Below are 14634 nucleotides of genomic sequence, written 5' to 3' on the forward strand. Positions count from 1 at the left end.
CGTTGCCCTCGGATGGAGGTTACTTTCTTGCATGAGCCGAGGTGCGGGGTGAGCATGGTTGGTTTCATGTGGAGACGGGAATAACACGGCAATAACGAGCAGTCACACAGTAGATGGTGAGTGATAACAGCGCTCGAATTTTATTGTTTGTATTTATCTATACATAAAGATACTATTCTGCTGAGTGATCGAGAGAGCAAGAATATCTTAGATTGAAGGAGACTTGTAGATGTTGAGAGTGGCAGAACCACCACACTTCTTGGTATTATCACCAGCACAGTTTCTGTTGCAAGAAGTGTCGTCTGCCAACTTCTTTGCTCCATTGATCAATTGAATAGCATTACCGCACCTAGAATCTCAGTCAGTATATCGTGCTTCAAGGATAGAGGACTTGGACGACTTACCAGCACTCTTGACCAAATTCAACACCGGCAAACTTCCAACCACGAGCCTTGCAGAAAGACTGGCAAGAGGAAGGAGTCATAGCATTACTGTCGATGAAGTAGGTCGAATTCAAGGCACGGTTGTAGTTGGTGGCCTCGCTGTAGCAGCCAACATAAGTCCAGTTGGGATTGGCCACGGGCTTGACAGTGGTGGTACAGGTAGGTTTTGCGGGAAGAGATTCGCCAACAATACCACAGAGCTGACCAGAGAATTGCTGAGTCAGAATGAGGTCTGCAGACGAACAAGCAGAAGCGACACAGCAGGCCATGTCATTCATGAATTCGGGGTGGCTGCAGATACATTGAGGGTTGCCTTCGCACTCGGCAGGGAGTTGTTTGGCACAGTTTTGCTGCACAGAAGGTCAGATGTGCGTTCATAATCAAACACAGACGAGAAGGTGATGTCAACTTACAGCACAAGCTGGAACCTGAGCAACATCGATGCTAAGCTGCTGGCTCAAACTAACAGGAGCAGTGACTCTGGTGACAGGAGCAACCGAGGCAGCAGCACCAAGGTAAGCAAAGAGGGCAGTGAAGCCCAAGATGAAAGTAGACGTTTGCTTCATGTTGATTCGGCAAATTGGTTCAAAATTGACGAAGTTGAATTGACTTACAGGAGGGACCACGAGGTAGAAGGATACATTATAAGATGCGGCTCATCTGCTGCCACATGACGAGAGCGATTTGATTGTCGATGAAAGAAACGGACGCCCGGCCAAGATTCAATAAGTATTCCGCTCTCAGAAGGGCAGCAAAAGTTCGATAGTTCATTGTTCGGAGACGCCGAATGCGTATATACCATTTCGGTAGGCATTCCCTTAAACAAGCCTCTGCATCGAAGGGCATGTATGTATGACTTGATTCTTCTTTGATGGTTCGAGCCGCGGAGCGCACTATCACATAAGCTCTCGATCTTAGTCGCCCAAATTCCCTCCATCTGAGGGATGTAGTTCCTGGTGGCTAGGCAGCTAGAACGAGTGTCAATTCTACGCGAGAGTGGATGTGGAGAAGAACAAAGACGCGGCTTCGATCTTTCCGAGTTGGCGAAACGTGGGATCCGCAAAGATGACGAGGAATGTAAATGTTGGCAAACGCTCGACCGCTCTTCCCTTATGTGGCTGGCTAACAGAGGATCAACTGCACACCGAAAGAGAGGCGATTGAACAGCTTGGACAAAGGACTTGATGCAATTCCAGCTGAGGATACTGTCAACATTGAGTGTCTAGCGACTTTTCATTTCTTGCACCAGACAACCGTAAGAACGTATGAGTGGAAGACAAATACGGGTAGTCGTCGTTGTCCTTCTCAAGGTGAGTTTAGCATCAATCCAGTATGTGCTCGCAATTTCCAAGTAAAAGCCATCGAGGTGTTGAGGACAATTAGGAGGTTAATCGGGTATGCGCTGACGTTTGACGCTGCGTGTTTTTCTGCAACGCGATGCTTCTAAAAGTCACTAAGTGACCACACTGCTCCATTTGAGAATCTGCTTCGAATGCGAGCACTCTCTGACTGGAAAGCATGTAGCATCTGTTCGGGGCTGGGATGCTTCTCCTGAGGTACGCACACCGGGTACATCGTTCATCTAGACGACTCAGCACTTCATCCACTTTGGTCTGCAGGAAGCGGTTCCTCTGAATGGTTCTGCAGAGTGCTCCTAAGCTCAAAGGAAGCCTTTTGGTTCTTCTCAGCTGTGACAAGCCTGAGTCTGTCTTGGTTATGTCGCTGCATGTCCGAGCTCGCACTATGAGACTAGAGGATGCGGTGGGATCATCAACAAGACATATCCCGGTACAAGGCCCCTAGGTGAAGCACACAATGTCGTCTCTGGCGTGCACGTCAAGCTACAAGCATCTCGCCAAGCCGACTTCTGGGACGATGCTTTTCAGAATCAGAACATAATGGGTTGAGAGCCTATGGAACATTCGTCTCTGATTTTAGGTCTTGCAATCACGAACAATGGTCTTTCGCAAAGTCGGAACAATTTGGCGCGGTCGTCGCCTCGAAGTTCGCCGCGATTCGGCTTCGCGCTTCACATGGTCCACTCCTGAGGCAGAAGTGAGCAAGATATGACCAGAACTTGAGCAAGATATACCAGAATCCAGTCACAAGTGACAGATATCGCCGCCGCATGACTGGGAATCATCCTGCTTAGTAATCAAAGCTCAGTTGTAGGGCGACTATAAAGCATGCCTCCCTCTCCCTCTCTTCTTTCTTCCTTTGAATCCTCACCTCGACCACTCCCACCGGACTCCTCTCCTCCCAGCGTGACTACCGTCACCAGAGGTCGCAGGCGATGCGCGGTGGCTGGACCTCTCAGGCAACCTCCCACCAGTGGCCCCGGTCACTGGTGCTGAGGCACTGCCTGGGTCGCCAGCCACACGCCATCGCCTCCCTCTGGTAGACGGTAGCACGACTGGTAGAGGAGACGAGCCGGTCAGGAGTGGCACGGGGGTGGGGGGCCTGGACTCAGTCGCAGCTGGGAGCATGCGCGTTGTGCTCAGTCCGCCTGGCATAGAGGTTCAACACCTCTGTGTCAACGCGGCTGGGTAGTGGCGCGCGCGTCAGCTGGCGACGAGTGGCAGGCTCCGGTGCAAGCTCCCACCTCACCGTGGTGTACCGGTCTAGTAGCCCTTCGGGGTGAAGCTAACGGGAGCACAATCGACAAACATTTTACTTTTTTTTATCTGTTTTGACTCTGGTTTATCAACCGGGAGCTGGAGAGGACTCCATCGTGTGTAACGATTGTTTGGCGTCGCTCGTCGTTGTCGGCGCATGCGTTATTTGCAATGGTAATTGTGACCGTCGGTATTGATATGGCCCGCTGTCGTCGTCTCTCGTATCATCGCTGCTCTCGTCGCGTGCCATTGTCATCGTTCTCGTCTTTGGCATCTGCCATCAATGCTATCGCCGGCCGATGGATGTATCGTTGTCGTCGCTGTCCTCGTTCTCTGCATGCACGTGTGTCGTCGCTGCTCTCTCTCTCTCGCTCTCGCTACCTCGCCATTGCTGTCGCTTGCCGCCATCATGTCTTGCCTTTGCCTCCTCCTGTCACTCTTTTCCCAAAATTGCGATCACGTATTATCTCGTGAGTGATTTCATGTATATGTCTGCCTCTTGCTGCGGATCCACCACTCTCGCCCTGGGATGTCGACTTGCGACTCTGTTCTCCTGTCCGACTCGAGTTGTCTTCCTCGCGCGTAAATTCGATGACGGTCTCGGTGTCCGGCACAGTTCCGAGCGGGGTTAGCATCGTTGAAGCGCATCGCGAGCGTTCGTTTGTCAGCGAGTCGCGCATATCTCTACTGTCTTGTGCACACCTGATGGTCGCTTGAGTTGATCCTCTCACTGTCTGGTTCTGGAACGCTATGCCTTCCAGAGTCGTACACTAACACTTCGCGAGCAACATAAGCGGTTCTGATACGTATGTTCATGTCCGTATTCACGTTATCAAGGTACAGACATATTGGAGTCGACAAAGCTTCCTGTGATTGAGAATATGTACATACCACAAATGCAATGACCACTTTGTGTTGGCGTGAATGTGGTGGTCTAGAACTTCGACCTGTTGTATGCGAGCCATGTCTTCCAGGGCTGTCTCCAGTCGGTAACTCTGAGCTTCGGTGCAAAGACATCGAAGTCGTGCTTCTGCAACCTTTCGAGCCAAAGACTTGTGGGCACTGCGGAGAGGTACACAGGGAAGGCTTGCTGGACCTCTTGTGCGGGTGTGGATGTTTGCGACGGCGCGTAGTTCATGTGTTCCTCCTCATGACCATGCTCAAAGTCGTGACCTGCATCCTGACCAGCTCGGAGGTTCTTGACCATTTCTCTGGCGGTGATGAGATGGTCACTAGCTCTTGTGGCAACCTCGAAGACAGCATCACGGAGGCCAGGAGCTTCAGCACCTTCGCGTAGCACTTGTTCTTCCCGTACACCGTGTCTCGCCATTACGTCTAGCGGTAGCATAACAGAGCCTTGTCTGGTAGCGCCAACGTCACCAGCCATACCGCCTTGGTTCGAGTGGTGATTTGCCGGACCTGGGAAGGCAAGCAGGGGCAGTCCCCGAAGGATTGTGGCAATGCCTGTCGCTTTTCCGATGTGTGAGGCGACGTGGTCGGCGGTGAGGGAGGCCATGGGTAGGGCCTGGAGAGTCAGGTACATGAGGGTCGAGTAAGTGTTCTCGGCGTATGACTCGATGGCAGCCAGATCAGGGTACGGCGGATTCGTCAGGTATTGTTCTCTGGTAGATATGATCCTGTGGAACCAGCTCCTGCTAAACTTTGATTTGCCGTCGGTTCTTCGCTGTAGATCCTCAGCAGCAGAAGCCAATAAGATGGCGATAGGTTGCTTCGGCGGCGTGCCAGCCAGGGCCTTTGTAATAGCATCTCGTTGGAACTGCAGACGCATCGAACCAATAGTTGGAGTACTCGTTGTATCGGCGGTTCTGGCGACCTCTATGTTGAAGGCACGAATGGCGAGATAGGCATCTCGTGTCTTGGGAGGCATATATGATTGCAGCAGAAATGAAGGGGTATCATATTTCCTGCGATGTGATTAGGCAAGGCATGCGGCAAAGCATTGATGTGGTTGCTCACCTGAGGAGATCCAGACAGTAGGCTCTCGCTGAGCCCACCTCTGCCTCCGACGAGACTGTAGCAGCAGGCTGCTGGACCTTGGTGGCATATGTCCTTCTAGCATGACATTGCTGCCTGCCCGAAGCATTCCGTAGCGTGCGACAGGCTGTGTTTCCTCTCATGGTTGGATATGTGGCAACGTAAAGCAGAATGAAGGCGACACAGCGTCTTTGTCCTAACGGCGACTTAACAAATGATGACCTCGGACATGACGATGTTTATCCACAAACAGTTAGTCGTTCATAAAGTTTCATAAACAGCTCGAAGTACTCTCACAAAAGCAACCACTGACGCGCCAGAAACGCGTCTTCCGCCTCCAGCGCGCCTTCCTAGAAATTGTCGCAAGACACAATTGTGATCAACTTCTCAGGCACGCGACAGGAAGCATTTCTGTTGTGTGAAATGAGCATATCACATATGGATGAACGACCGGCCAAGAAGAGACGCTTCTTCGCTGACAAAGGCTCAACCCAAGATGCCTCTCTCGCCTCCGATCCCTCTGGCCCTGACGAAATTAACGCCCTCCCAGAGAACGAACTAGATACTGCTACGGCGACCGATCCTACACAAGACGCGACATCATCGACCGTGAACCGTTTCGATCCATCTCTCTTTCAAGCCTTCATCGGAAATGAGGCTCCTCAATCCACAATCAACGCCTTGCAACGCATCTGCGGCAACGATGTAGAAAGAGCTGTCAACATGTATTTTGATGGCTCGTGGCAGAACCATCCTCTGATATCCAATACTACTTCAATCGCCTCACGACCTACCCGTCCGAAAATCAATGACTACCCGAGCACCGCTACACAAGAAGTTGAGGTTCCCAAGGTCAATCTAGCTGCTATGCCAAACAAGAGATATATTGGTGCACTGGGCGTTGTTGGCTGGACTACTCGCAGCGGTACTGGAATTATTACATCGGGAGAATTGGTGAAGATCGAAAGGGCCAAGCCGTCGCAACAAAAGGTTGGCAAGGGAGGCAAGTTCAGAGCTTCGACTCGCCAGGATGTCATTGTTCGCTTTACCAATGCCAAAGGAGATGAAGTCGGCCGCTTGGAGCAGGACTCTGCCGCTTGGATATCCACTCTCATGGACCAGAACATATGCCACTTTGAGGGTCACTGCATCTTTGCTCCTGACCGCGTTCGCACCAATGACACCGTCTATCTCCAGCTACGATGTTTCTTCTTGAGGGACTGTTTCACAGCTGGCAACTTCATCAAACCGTTGGACAATAACAGAGAAACTGGTCTTCATGAGGCAAAAGAGACAAGAGACGAGAAGGACCTGAGATTGCGACAAGTCGCTCTGGTAAAGCTGTTCTCGGAGATCAATCTCCACCCATCACGCGCCAACTCCGCCACCGAAAAGCACAAAAGAGAGGGTATCCTGCGTGCTGCTGAGATCCCAGAGCAACCCGAATCAAGCACTGCTAAACCAGCCAAATCTTCCGACCAAGCTCCTTCTTCTCCTCCTTCTGATGATGCTGAAGACGGCCAAGAGCTAGAACAAGATCAGCTCGACAGTCTTTACCGAAAGGCACAGTCATTCGACTTCAACACACCTGTCATGCAGCCGGCAGAGACATTCGTCATGGATCTTCGAAAGTATCAGAAACAAGCCCTGCACTGGATGGTGGGTAAGGAGCGAGATCAGAAGTCCGAGCATAAAGAAGCTTCAATGCATCCCCTTTGGGAAGAGTACATGTGGCCTACAAAAGACGCAGACGACGCGCCTGTGCCTGAAGTTGAGGAGCAGCCGAGCTTCTATGTAAATCCCTATTCTGGTGAGTTGTCGTTAGACTTTCCAATCCAAGAGCAAAACTGCCTCGGTGGTATTCTCGCCGACGAGATGGGTCTTGGAAAGACTATTGAGATGCTCAGTTTAGTACACACGCATACTTCTGAATTTGGTTTACAAGGCTCCAAGATGTCGACGGTCATGGACCTGCCACGCTCGCCAAAGACTTCTTCCGGTGTTGCTCGTGCGCCATGTACGACTTTGGTCGTCGCGCCTATGTCTTTGCTGGCGCAATGGCAAAGTGAGGCAGAAAAGGCCTCCAAGCCTGGAACGCTCAAAACATTAGTATACTATGGCACCGAGAAGAATGTCAACCTGAAGACGTTATGTTGCGAAGCCAATGCCTCGTCAGCTCCCAATGTCATCATCACAAGTTATGGCACAGTATTGTCAGAGTACAACCAAGTTGTTGCCGCTGGCGGTGATCGAGGATCAAGCGGCGGATTGTTCTCCATCGAGTACTTCCGTGTCATTCTCGATGAAGCACATTCGATCAAGAACAGACAGTCTAAGACCGCTCGTGCTTGTTATGAGATAGCTGCCGAGCATCGCTGGACATTGACAGGTACGCCGATCGTCAATCGCTTGGAAGACCTCTTCAGTCTGGTACGCTTCCTCCGCGTGGAGCCATGGAGCAACTTCTCGTTCTGGAAGACATTCATTACTGTGCCTTTCGAGTCCAAGGACTACGTTCGAGCATTGGACGTGGTACAAACCGTTCTCGAGCCACTAGTCTTGCGCCGAACAAAGGACATGAAGACGCCAGATGGTGAGGCGCTGGTCCCGCTACCGCCACGAACTATCGACATTCAGAAGATTGAGCTCTCAAAGGTAGAGCGTGATCTCTACGATCACATTTTCGCCCGAGCCAAGAGGACGTTCGCCGCCAATGTCGAGGCTGGAACATTAATGAAGTCCTACACGACTATCTTCGCACAGATCCTCCGACTCAGGCAATCATGTTGTCACCCGACATTAGTGCGCAACAAAGCTCTTACTGCAGACGAAGATGATGCGGCAGCAGCGATTGACGTTGCCAATGGCCTAGCTGATGACATGGACTTGCAATCCTTGATTCAACGTTTCGAATCTGAAGCCGAAGAGGAAGATGCAAGCCGATTTGGTGCCAATGTGCTTAAGCAGATCCAAGCTGAGTCGAATCATGAATGCCCTATCTGTTTTGAGGAGCCCATGGAAGAGCAATCTGTCACAGGCTGTTGGCACAGTGCTTGCAAGAAGTGTCTGCTTGAGTTGATCGAAAATGCAACCAACAAGAATGAGTTGCCATTATGTTTCAATTGCCGCGAACCCATCAATGCACGCGATATTTTCGAAGTCATCAGACACGATGACGATGACGACGAGGAAGCTGCAACCAAAGACAAGTCTCAAAATAGCTTCGAAGACCTCTACACAGCGACCCAGCCCAGCGACTCAACGGACTCACAAACGCGCCTGCCTCGTGTGTCTCTCCGCCGCGTCAACACCCTCTCCTCAGCCAAAATCGGCGCTCTCCTAACCCACCTCAAACGCATCAAAAAGGCCTCCCCTACTACGAAATCCGTCATCTTCTCCCAATTCACTTCTTTCCTCGATATCCTCGAACCTGCTCTCGATGGCGCTTCAATACCATATCTCCGCTTCGACGGCAGCATGGCCCAAAAAGCCCGCGCCCTCGTTCTCACTGAATTCGCCGCTCGCCCCAAAGGATGTGTACTCTTGCTCTCACTCAAAGCTGGTGGTGTAGGCTTAAACTTGACCTGCGCCAGTAACGTATTCATGATGGATCCATGGTGGAGTTGGGCAGTGGAATCACAGGCTATTGACCGCGTGCACCGTATGGGTCAAACTGCAGAAGTCAAGATTGTGCGATTCGTGGTTGATCAGAGTATCGAGGAAAAGATGCTCAGAGTGCAGGATAGGAAGAAGTTTATTGCCAGTTCATTGGGCATGATGAATGAAGATGAGAAGAAGACGCAGAGGATTGAGGATATTAGGGAGTTGTTGAGTTAGGTGAGAACTCTAAGATTGGCCTCTGTTCCGTTCACTTTTCTCCATGTGTTCTGGCATACCTTTGCTGTACTGGATGAGGTTTTAAGCCATAATGGTTTATGGGAGGGAATGCCATCGATTAGAATTTGAATCATAGACTCTCTCGAGCATTCACGGCATCACGTAGATAGGTGTTGACACTGTATATATTAAATTATCATGACTTTCGAACAAGGCTCCTTAGCACGAGCTTGTGTGCGGCACATCGCCAGGTGTTCATCCTGACTTCACGATGGCCAATTACAAAACCAACAGATTTATTATTTCCTTACTGTATAACCATGAACGAGATCGAGGTCTATCTCACCTTAGTTCAATATGTACCCTGTCGCTATCACATAAATCTCACACGTTCAGGTCACCAATACTCTGTAGTAATAATCGTCAACAGTTCAGGCCCGGGTCACACCCTCGGCCTCAGGGCTTGGCGTCTTTTTCTTAGTCCTCATCCTCCTTCCTCTTCTCCCGATCAATGTATCATAATCCAACATCCTCGGTGAGCCTTGTCCGATCACCTCTTTCCCTTGTTCGATCACCCTTATACCTTGTCGCAAATCATTGACCCCGAACAAAATCGGCCACTCCTCTCTCTCTCGGACCACTTTCTTCCATTTCCGGAATGTAGGTCTTTCTTTCCTCATCTGAACAACGCCGGGTTGCTCTTCCCTCTTCCTCCTTTTCGAAATCACGGGTCGCGCTTTCTGCTTCTTCTATCAACGTGCCGTTTTTTCTCTATATAGCGGTTCCGGCGGGTCGAATATGCGCGACTTGGATACTTCTTACCGTTCTTGATATCTCCATACGCGAGCCGGTAATATCATCTCCACGATCCTTTACGCCACACGCATGCGAACGATGGCCCGTCTTTGCGGCAGACGATGGTTCGCGCAGTGCACACTTAGCCAAAGCGCCGTACTGTTGGTGGCTCGATTGATTGCGGGGCGATGTGTTTCTGCCGTTTGCCTTTACTGCTCGATCTCGGCCTCACGTCCGCCATCTCTTGCTGGTGAAGAGCAAGCGAGTGTATGCGCAGAAACATGGTGATCCGCAATCACTCTAACCATCAACAGTACGGCGCTTTGGCTGAGTGGTTATAGCGATAGACTAGAAATCTATTTCCTTCGGGAGCAAGAGTTCGAATCTCTTAGGCGTCGGTTTCTTCTTTTGCCAGTTCTCCAAAACGGAGAACACTCCTTTTGCTCCCAGTAGACGCTGGTGTAAGAATAGGGGAGATTCCATAACTTTTGGTGGAGATGTGATGGGATCATTGTACAGCCTTAGGGCAGACCTTCAAAAGAGCATTTCGGGGCAGTGACACCGAGGGCGCGAGTCCGAAGCCGATAGCGAAGGATCGTTATTGGATGGAGATGGCATGATATCTCCTGCCAGAACGTTTACTCGTGTAAAAGCAGACATGCGTTATGAAAACGGTGTATAAGGACATATAGGTAGGTCATTCATATTCACGATCGATATACGGATTCGGTCCTCCAAGCCGACGCGACGACCGATGATCATCCATCGATCATCCAAAACATGTAAACGCAAGCAGAGGCGCAGTCGAAAGGCGATCCATATCAAAGGAAAGAGCACTCCTCTGCCCCATCCGGACAAAGTCTCTAAACAAAGTACATCACAATTCATAAGAATGTCATCAACCCACACCTCTCTTACCATCGCTTAACCAATCATCCAAGTGATGTAGTCATTTTGCGAATCGGTGTTCTGCCCTGCCCTGCCAAGTAAAAACAATGCACCTACTCCATCTAGAACATCGGCACTTTTCGGTGCGGCAAGGCGCACAAACAAAGGTCTCGCCCTTCCAAAAGAGCCGAGTAGTTCAACAAGCAGTCAAAACGGGAGCGAGAGCAAAAAAGCCGGTTTGCACAAAATAGGCTTTTCCTAACATCGACCGAGGAAAGCGGGAATATCACGTGTGCTATGTGCTGCGTGTTTAGGCTTTCCATTGACACACGTATATCAGTCCCCCCCGTATGTACCCGAGCGAGTCAAAAAGGTTGCTCTTTGCAAAGACCAGATTACTAAAAGCGTTTTACGAGAGGGAGGGAGGTTGGTTACATGGCCGTCCCATCGTCATTGCTTGCCCTAGCAACAAGAAACACGTAAAAGGTGCAAGAATAGGTAAAAAGAGACGAGATAAACAAGACAAAGGCCAAAGCCAAAATCTTCTACTTTGTTCCAAAAAGCAGGGAAAAGTAGAAGGAGGGGGGTTGAGGGAAAGGTAAAATGGGCGTGTTTAAGGTCTCGAGACGAAAGAGCAAAAAGTAGGTCACCGGGTCAAAAGATGATGACTTTTGGGAAGCGAAGGAGGTTCGTGTTGTTTCGAACCATCCGTGTCCTATCGGACCGGAATATATTCGGATCAGGAAGGTAGAGCGTGGGCGGCGCCAGCTCCCCTTTCGTTCTTGGAGCACGAGTGGTGGCGTCTACATTCGAGAGAGAGTCAGCATGCATGATGCGTTTAAAAAACGGAATGTCATCAAGTGATGTTGTTGTTGTTTTATGAAAATTGTATTATTCGCTTGTGGCAGTGAAGTAAAACCCAACGCCTGAACAAACCAGCGCGCCTTGGGTATATGTGTACGTTTGAATGGCTAAAATAGAGCAATAAAGCATTTGGGTATGGTGTTTGTCGAGGGAATTGCTACCATCCAACTGGTAGTACTGTTCCAGAATAGACTGGTCGACTTGTTCCCTGATTCCATTATTTGCTACTCCTTTTCCTTCCCTACCGGAGGGGCTCCTGTCTATAAGAAGAAACCAGCAATATGTTCGCAATTTTCTGAAAGAAGATCGTAAGGCGTAACAACGTGTGAGACGATCATGGTGATTTGCCATTCCTCAGCAGGCATGGTTTATTTTGCATCACTCATCTCGACATCAGGATGTCCTCCGGTGTGGTGCACCATGCTTCTTTCGCCGTCAATCAGGGGCTTCGGTCCCTCATGTGATTTATGTGCTTCCTTAGTTGTCGCCTTGCTCTCGACCATAGCTTCGATCTTAACTTGTGGTGCGGCGCGATTGTCGTCTGACCTAGGGAAGAATTGCTGTGCCATACTCTGAACGCTCGTGGCAGTGTTGTCGCTGCTGTCGATACCGTATGGGAAGATCTTGCGCATGGTTTCCTGGTGACGGTCCAGAACACTTGTTTCACCATCCGTGGCATGCTCGTCCACGCTGGGACTTGCGACGCTCATGTCCCCGGCATCATGTTCTGACGTCGAGTGTGGAGTTGACTTGTCCTTTGTGTCCTCGGAAGCTGCAGATGTCTCCTTGTTGTTGGCGCGTTCCGCCTCCTTCTTTGCGTGCACTTTTTTCAGATTCATCGCACTGCTTACGCTGCGCATATCTGGTCTCCCGTCTTTACGTATCAGGATACCGTCTGCGTTACGCACAGGCTTAGTACGAGTCTTCTTGGTCGGGTTGTTCGAGGAAGCTACATCGGCGGTCGTGGTGATGGGCATGAAGTGCGGGTCGGGGTACATGCCGGCAGTCGTCTCGCTGGCTTGTTCAGGCGTGGGCATCAGTCCTCCATGTCCTTCGGTCGCATTGACGATCTGAACACTGTCAGGACGACCCTCCCACTCTGGCGTAGCCCGATCGCCTTCTCCACCTCCACTTTTACGCCCTCCTCGGCTTCTTCCACCTCTTCCTCTTCTTGGGCTGCCTCGCGATCTATCCATCACTGATCCTGGTCCAAGACGCGATCCATCCTGACGCCATGATTCATCTTGTGCAGAGTCCAGTCCAGAGGCAAACTGTACGAAACGCAGAGGGTTAGGTTGAGGAGGCATACTTCCGGTCGACTCATTGGACGGATTTTGTGTAGACTGCAAGGTAGGGACGGTGGGCAAAGAATCACCAGAAACTGAATGATGGTAGGGAGATGAGCCTTGCGCAGGGCTTTGCTGGTCATAGTTTGTGCGAGGCATCAAGGGAGCCAAACGCTGTCTTTTCGGCGATCCAGGCGTGCTAGACTCGAAGGAGGGTTCCGAGATCAGACGTTTTGGTGCCGTATTTGTGTTGACAGCCGCCCATCCACTGCCAGGTGCAGGAGCCTCGATCTGCGGTGAAGAACCCACGACCGGTGCAGATTGTGAAGGAGGAATTCCGCCTGCTGGCCGCCATGAAGAGAGAGGGGTGGCGCAAGAAGCGTCGATTGAACGGATACCAGGTAGCGTACGCGACTCGGCTTGAATACGAGGATCAGGAAGTTCGGGATTGGCAGCGATCGGAGCAGGAAGACGGTTCTCGATAGGGGCTTGGTAGAGCAAGGGTCTTTGATCCGGTGCACTAGGTGTGTTGGTCATGAATGGAGCTGTCGAAGGTGGCGCATGCCCCGAAGCGGCCTGCTCGTGTCCGAGAGATTCTGATGGTGGTGCGCCTCCTGGTCCCGGTGATCCGAGGCGCTCAGAACGCTCAAGACGTCTGACCTGACTTCTCAGAATGTCCACCTGCATCTTCAGACCCGCAATTTCATTTGTCTGGGCTCCAATGTTCTGAACTCTTTCGGTGAGAATGTCAACTTCGCTTGTGTCAGGATGCTCTGTAGCAGGGCCACGGGCTCGCAATTCATGCCTGACTTCATCAACCAAGGCATATATGTTTCTCTGTTCATGATGCAAAGCGTCTATCGCATTGTCAATGCGCGCGATATGGTGTCGCTGGTTGTCGATCTCTTGTCTTTGTTCTTCAAGTATCTGGCTGTGAACATGAAGTTGGGACTGGAGAGAAGACTGAAGTTGAGAAATGATGCCATCCTGAGCTGTCGGATGTTGCTGAGACAAAGATGGCAGTTGAATGGAAGAGACGTTTCGTGGTTGAGTCGGTTCCACCGTCGGAGGCGGTAGAAGAGAATCGCGTGAGCCTACAAGCATAGCAGATGATGCTACTTGCCTTGGCTCACTGTCGACGAGATTGCCGACGTGCGGTGCATCAGGCCGATGCTCGTCTAGCATGGCCCTACGTGGTTCGACCTCCAAGCCAGTACTAATTTTGGATGACGAAATTCTGGGGAGCTCGAGGATTTCGCGTGAACTGTAGGCATCGATGTGTAAGGATCCGAAGTGGAACAAGAAACAAAGGAACAAAGAAGCGCGAGTGCGACAGAAGGAAAGAATACTTACTCGACCCGAGATCTGGAAAGTAGAGCGGCCGTACAAAGAGCGCCAAGTGATCCGTAGCAAAGAAAGCACGAGAGTGGCTGGATCTGACTATATGGGGGAGAGATAGGTTAATTAGCAGATGCAGCAGCAGGGCAAGTAGGGCTCCGTTATTGTTTTAGTTGATTAATATTATGCAAGTGTTTTTTGACTTTGCTCGGCGAATTTGGAATAGATTGCGCTAGGACGATGAGGGAAGAAATGAAGAGTTCAGTCGATAGGATGGAAACTGCCGCAGCGGCGCAGCCGAAGCAATGGTACATAATTAAACTGGTGAGACTTTACCATATAGATCTGTGCCGTCGTATGTCGGTCTAGGCTGGCCGATAGCGCGGATTGAAGATAGCTTGTATGAAGCCGGTTAATGCCGGTAGGTAATCAATAGGCGCTCATGTTCTGAACCAGGAGTCTGGGTTGTAGAATACAAGAAGAATGCTGTTCCGTCGAGGTCCGTCTCTTTTGTGCTCGAATGCGCGCTCGTGAAGTTCTCAATGGCTGTAAAAGCCGTTGTGGTCAGCAAGT

The 14634-nt window shown here is 50.7% G+C and overlaps 4 protein-coding genes across 4 annotated transcripts; 1 reads left to right on the top strand and 3 right to left on the bottom strand.

The window, feature by feature from the left end:
- Positions 1-127: 127 nt before the first annotated feature.
- Positions 128-907, bottom strand: M438DRAFT_80900 (WSC-domain-containing protein). The gene is made up of 3 exons (XM_029910338.1): positions 857-907; positions 405-793; positions 128-349 (listed from the first exon to the last, which is right to left on the bottom strand). Exons 2-3 carry the CDS (start codon positions 719-721, stop codon positions 208-210), a joined length of 459 nt encoding a protein of 152 aa, XP_029764485.1. The 5' UTR covers positions 722-793; positions 857-907; the 3' UTR covers positions 128-207.
- A 3085-nt stretch (positions 908-3992) lies between these two features.
- M438DRAFT_265196 (uncharacterized protein) lies at positions 3993-5196 on the bottom strand (the record flags this gene model as incomplete). Its single annotated transcript, XM_029900002.1, has 2 exons — positions 3993-4983; positions 5036-5196. The coding sequence occupies 2 exons, from the start codon at positions 5194-5196 to the stop codon at positions 3993-3995; spliced, it is 1152 nt and encodes a 383-aa protein (XP_029764486.1).
- A 208-nt stretch (positions 5197-5404) lies between these two features.
- Positions 5405-9106, top strand: M438DRAFT_341914 (uncharacterized protein). Its single transcript, XM_029904620.1, has one exon. The coding sequence runs from the start codon at positions 5492-5494 to the stop codon at positions 8888-8890; it is 3399 nt and encodes a 1132-aa protein (XP_029764487.1). The 5' UTR covers positions 5405-5491; the 3' UTR covers positions 8891-9106.
- A 2335-nt stretch (positions 9107-11441) lies between these two features.
- Positions 11442-14279, bottom strand: M438DRAFT_394018 (uncharacterized protein). The gene is made up of 2 exons (XM_029909147.1): positions 14077-14279; positions 11442-13987 (listed from the first exon to the last, which is right to left on the bottom strand). Exon 2 carries the CDS (start codon positions 13906-13908, stop codon positions 11806-11808), a length of 2103 nt encoding a protein of 700 aa, XP_029764488.1. The 5' UTR covers positions 13909-13987; positions 14077-14279; the 3' UTR covers positions 11442-11805.
- Positions 14280-14634: the final 355 nt, after the last annotated feature.

This window comes from Aureobasidium pullulans (genome assembly GCF_000721785.1).
Source record: "Aureobasidium pullulans EXF-150 unplaced genomic scaffold scaffold_2, whole genome shotgun sequence".
In the NCBI taxonomy this organism is placed as follows: domain Eukaryota; kingdom Fungi; phylum Ascomycota; class Dothideomycetes; order Dothideales; family Saccotheciaceae; genus Aureobasidium; species Aureobasidium pullulans.

What these genes read in the sequence shown, in the direction of transcription:
- M438DRAFT_80900 (XM_029910338.1), bottom strand. Translation starts at nt 721, where the DNA reads ATGAATGACATGGCCTGCTGTGTCGCTTCTGCTTGTTCGTCTGCAGAC. An exon ending in GAATTTGGTCAAGAGTGCTG is followed by an intron (nt 350 to 404) that starts GTAAGTCGTCCA and finishes CTGAGATTCTAG; the next exon opens with GTGCGGTAATGCTATTCAAT.
- M438DRAFT_394018 (XM_029909147.1), bottom strand. Translation starts at nt 13,908, where the DNA reads ATGCTAGACGAGCATCGGCCTGATGCACCGCACGTCGGCAATCTCGTC.
- M438DRAFT_341914 (XM_029904620.1), top strand. Translation starts at nt 5,492, where the DNA reads ATGGATGAACGACCGGCCAAGAAGAGACGCTTCTTCGCTGACAAAGGC.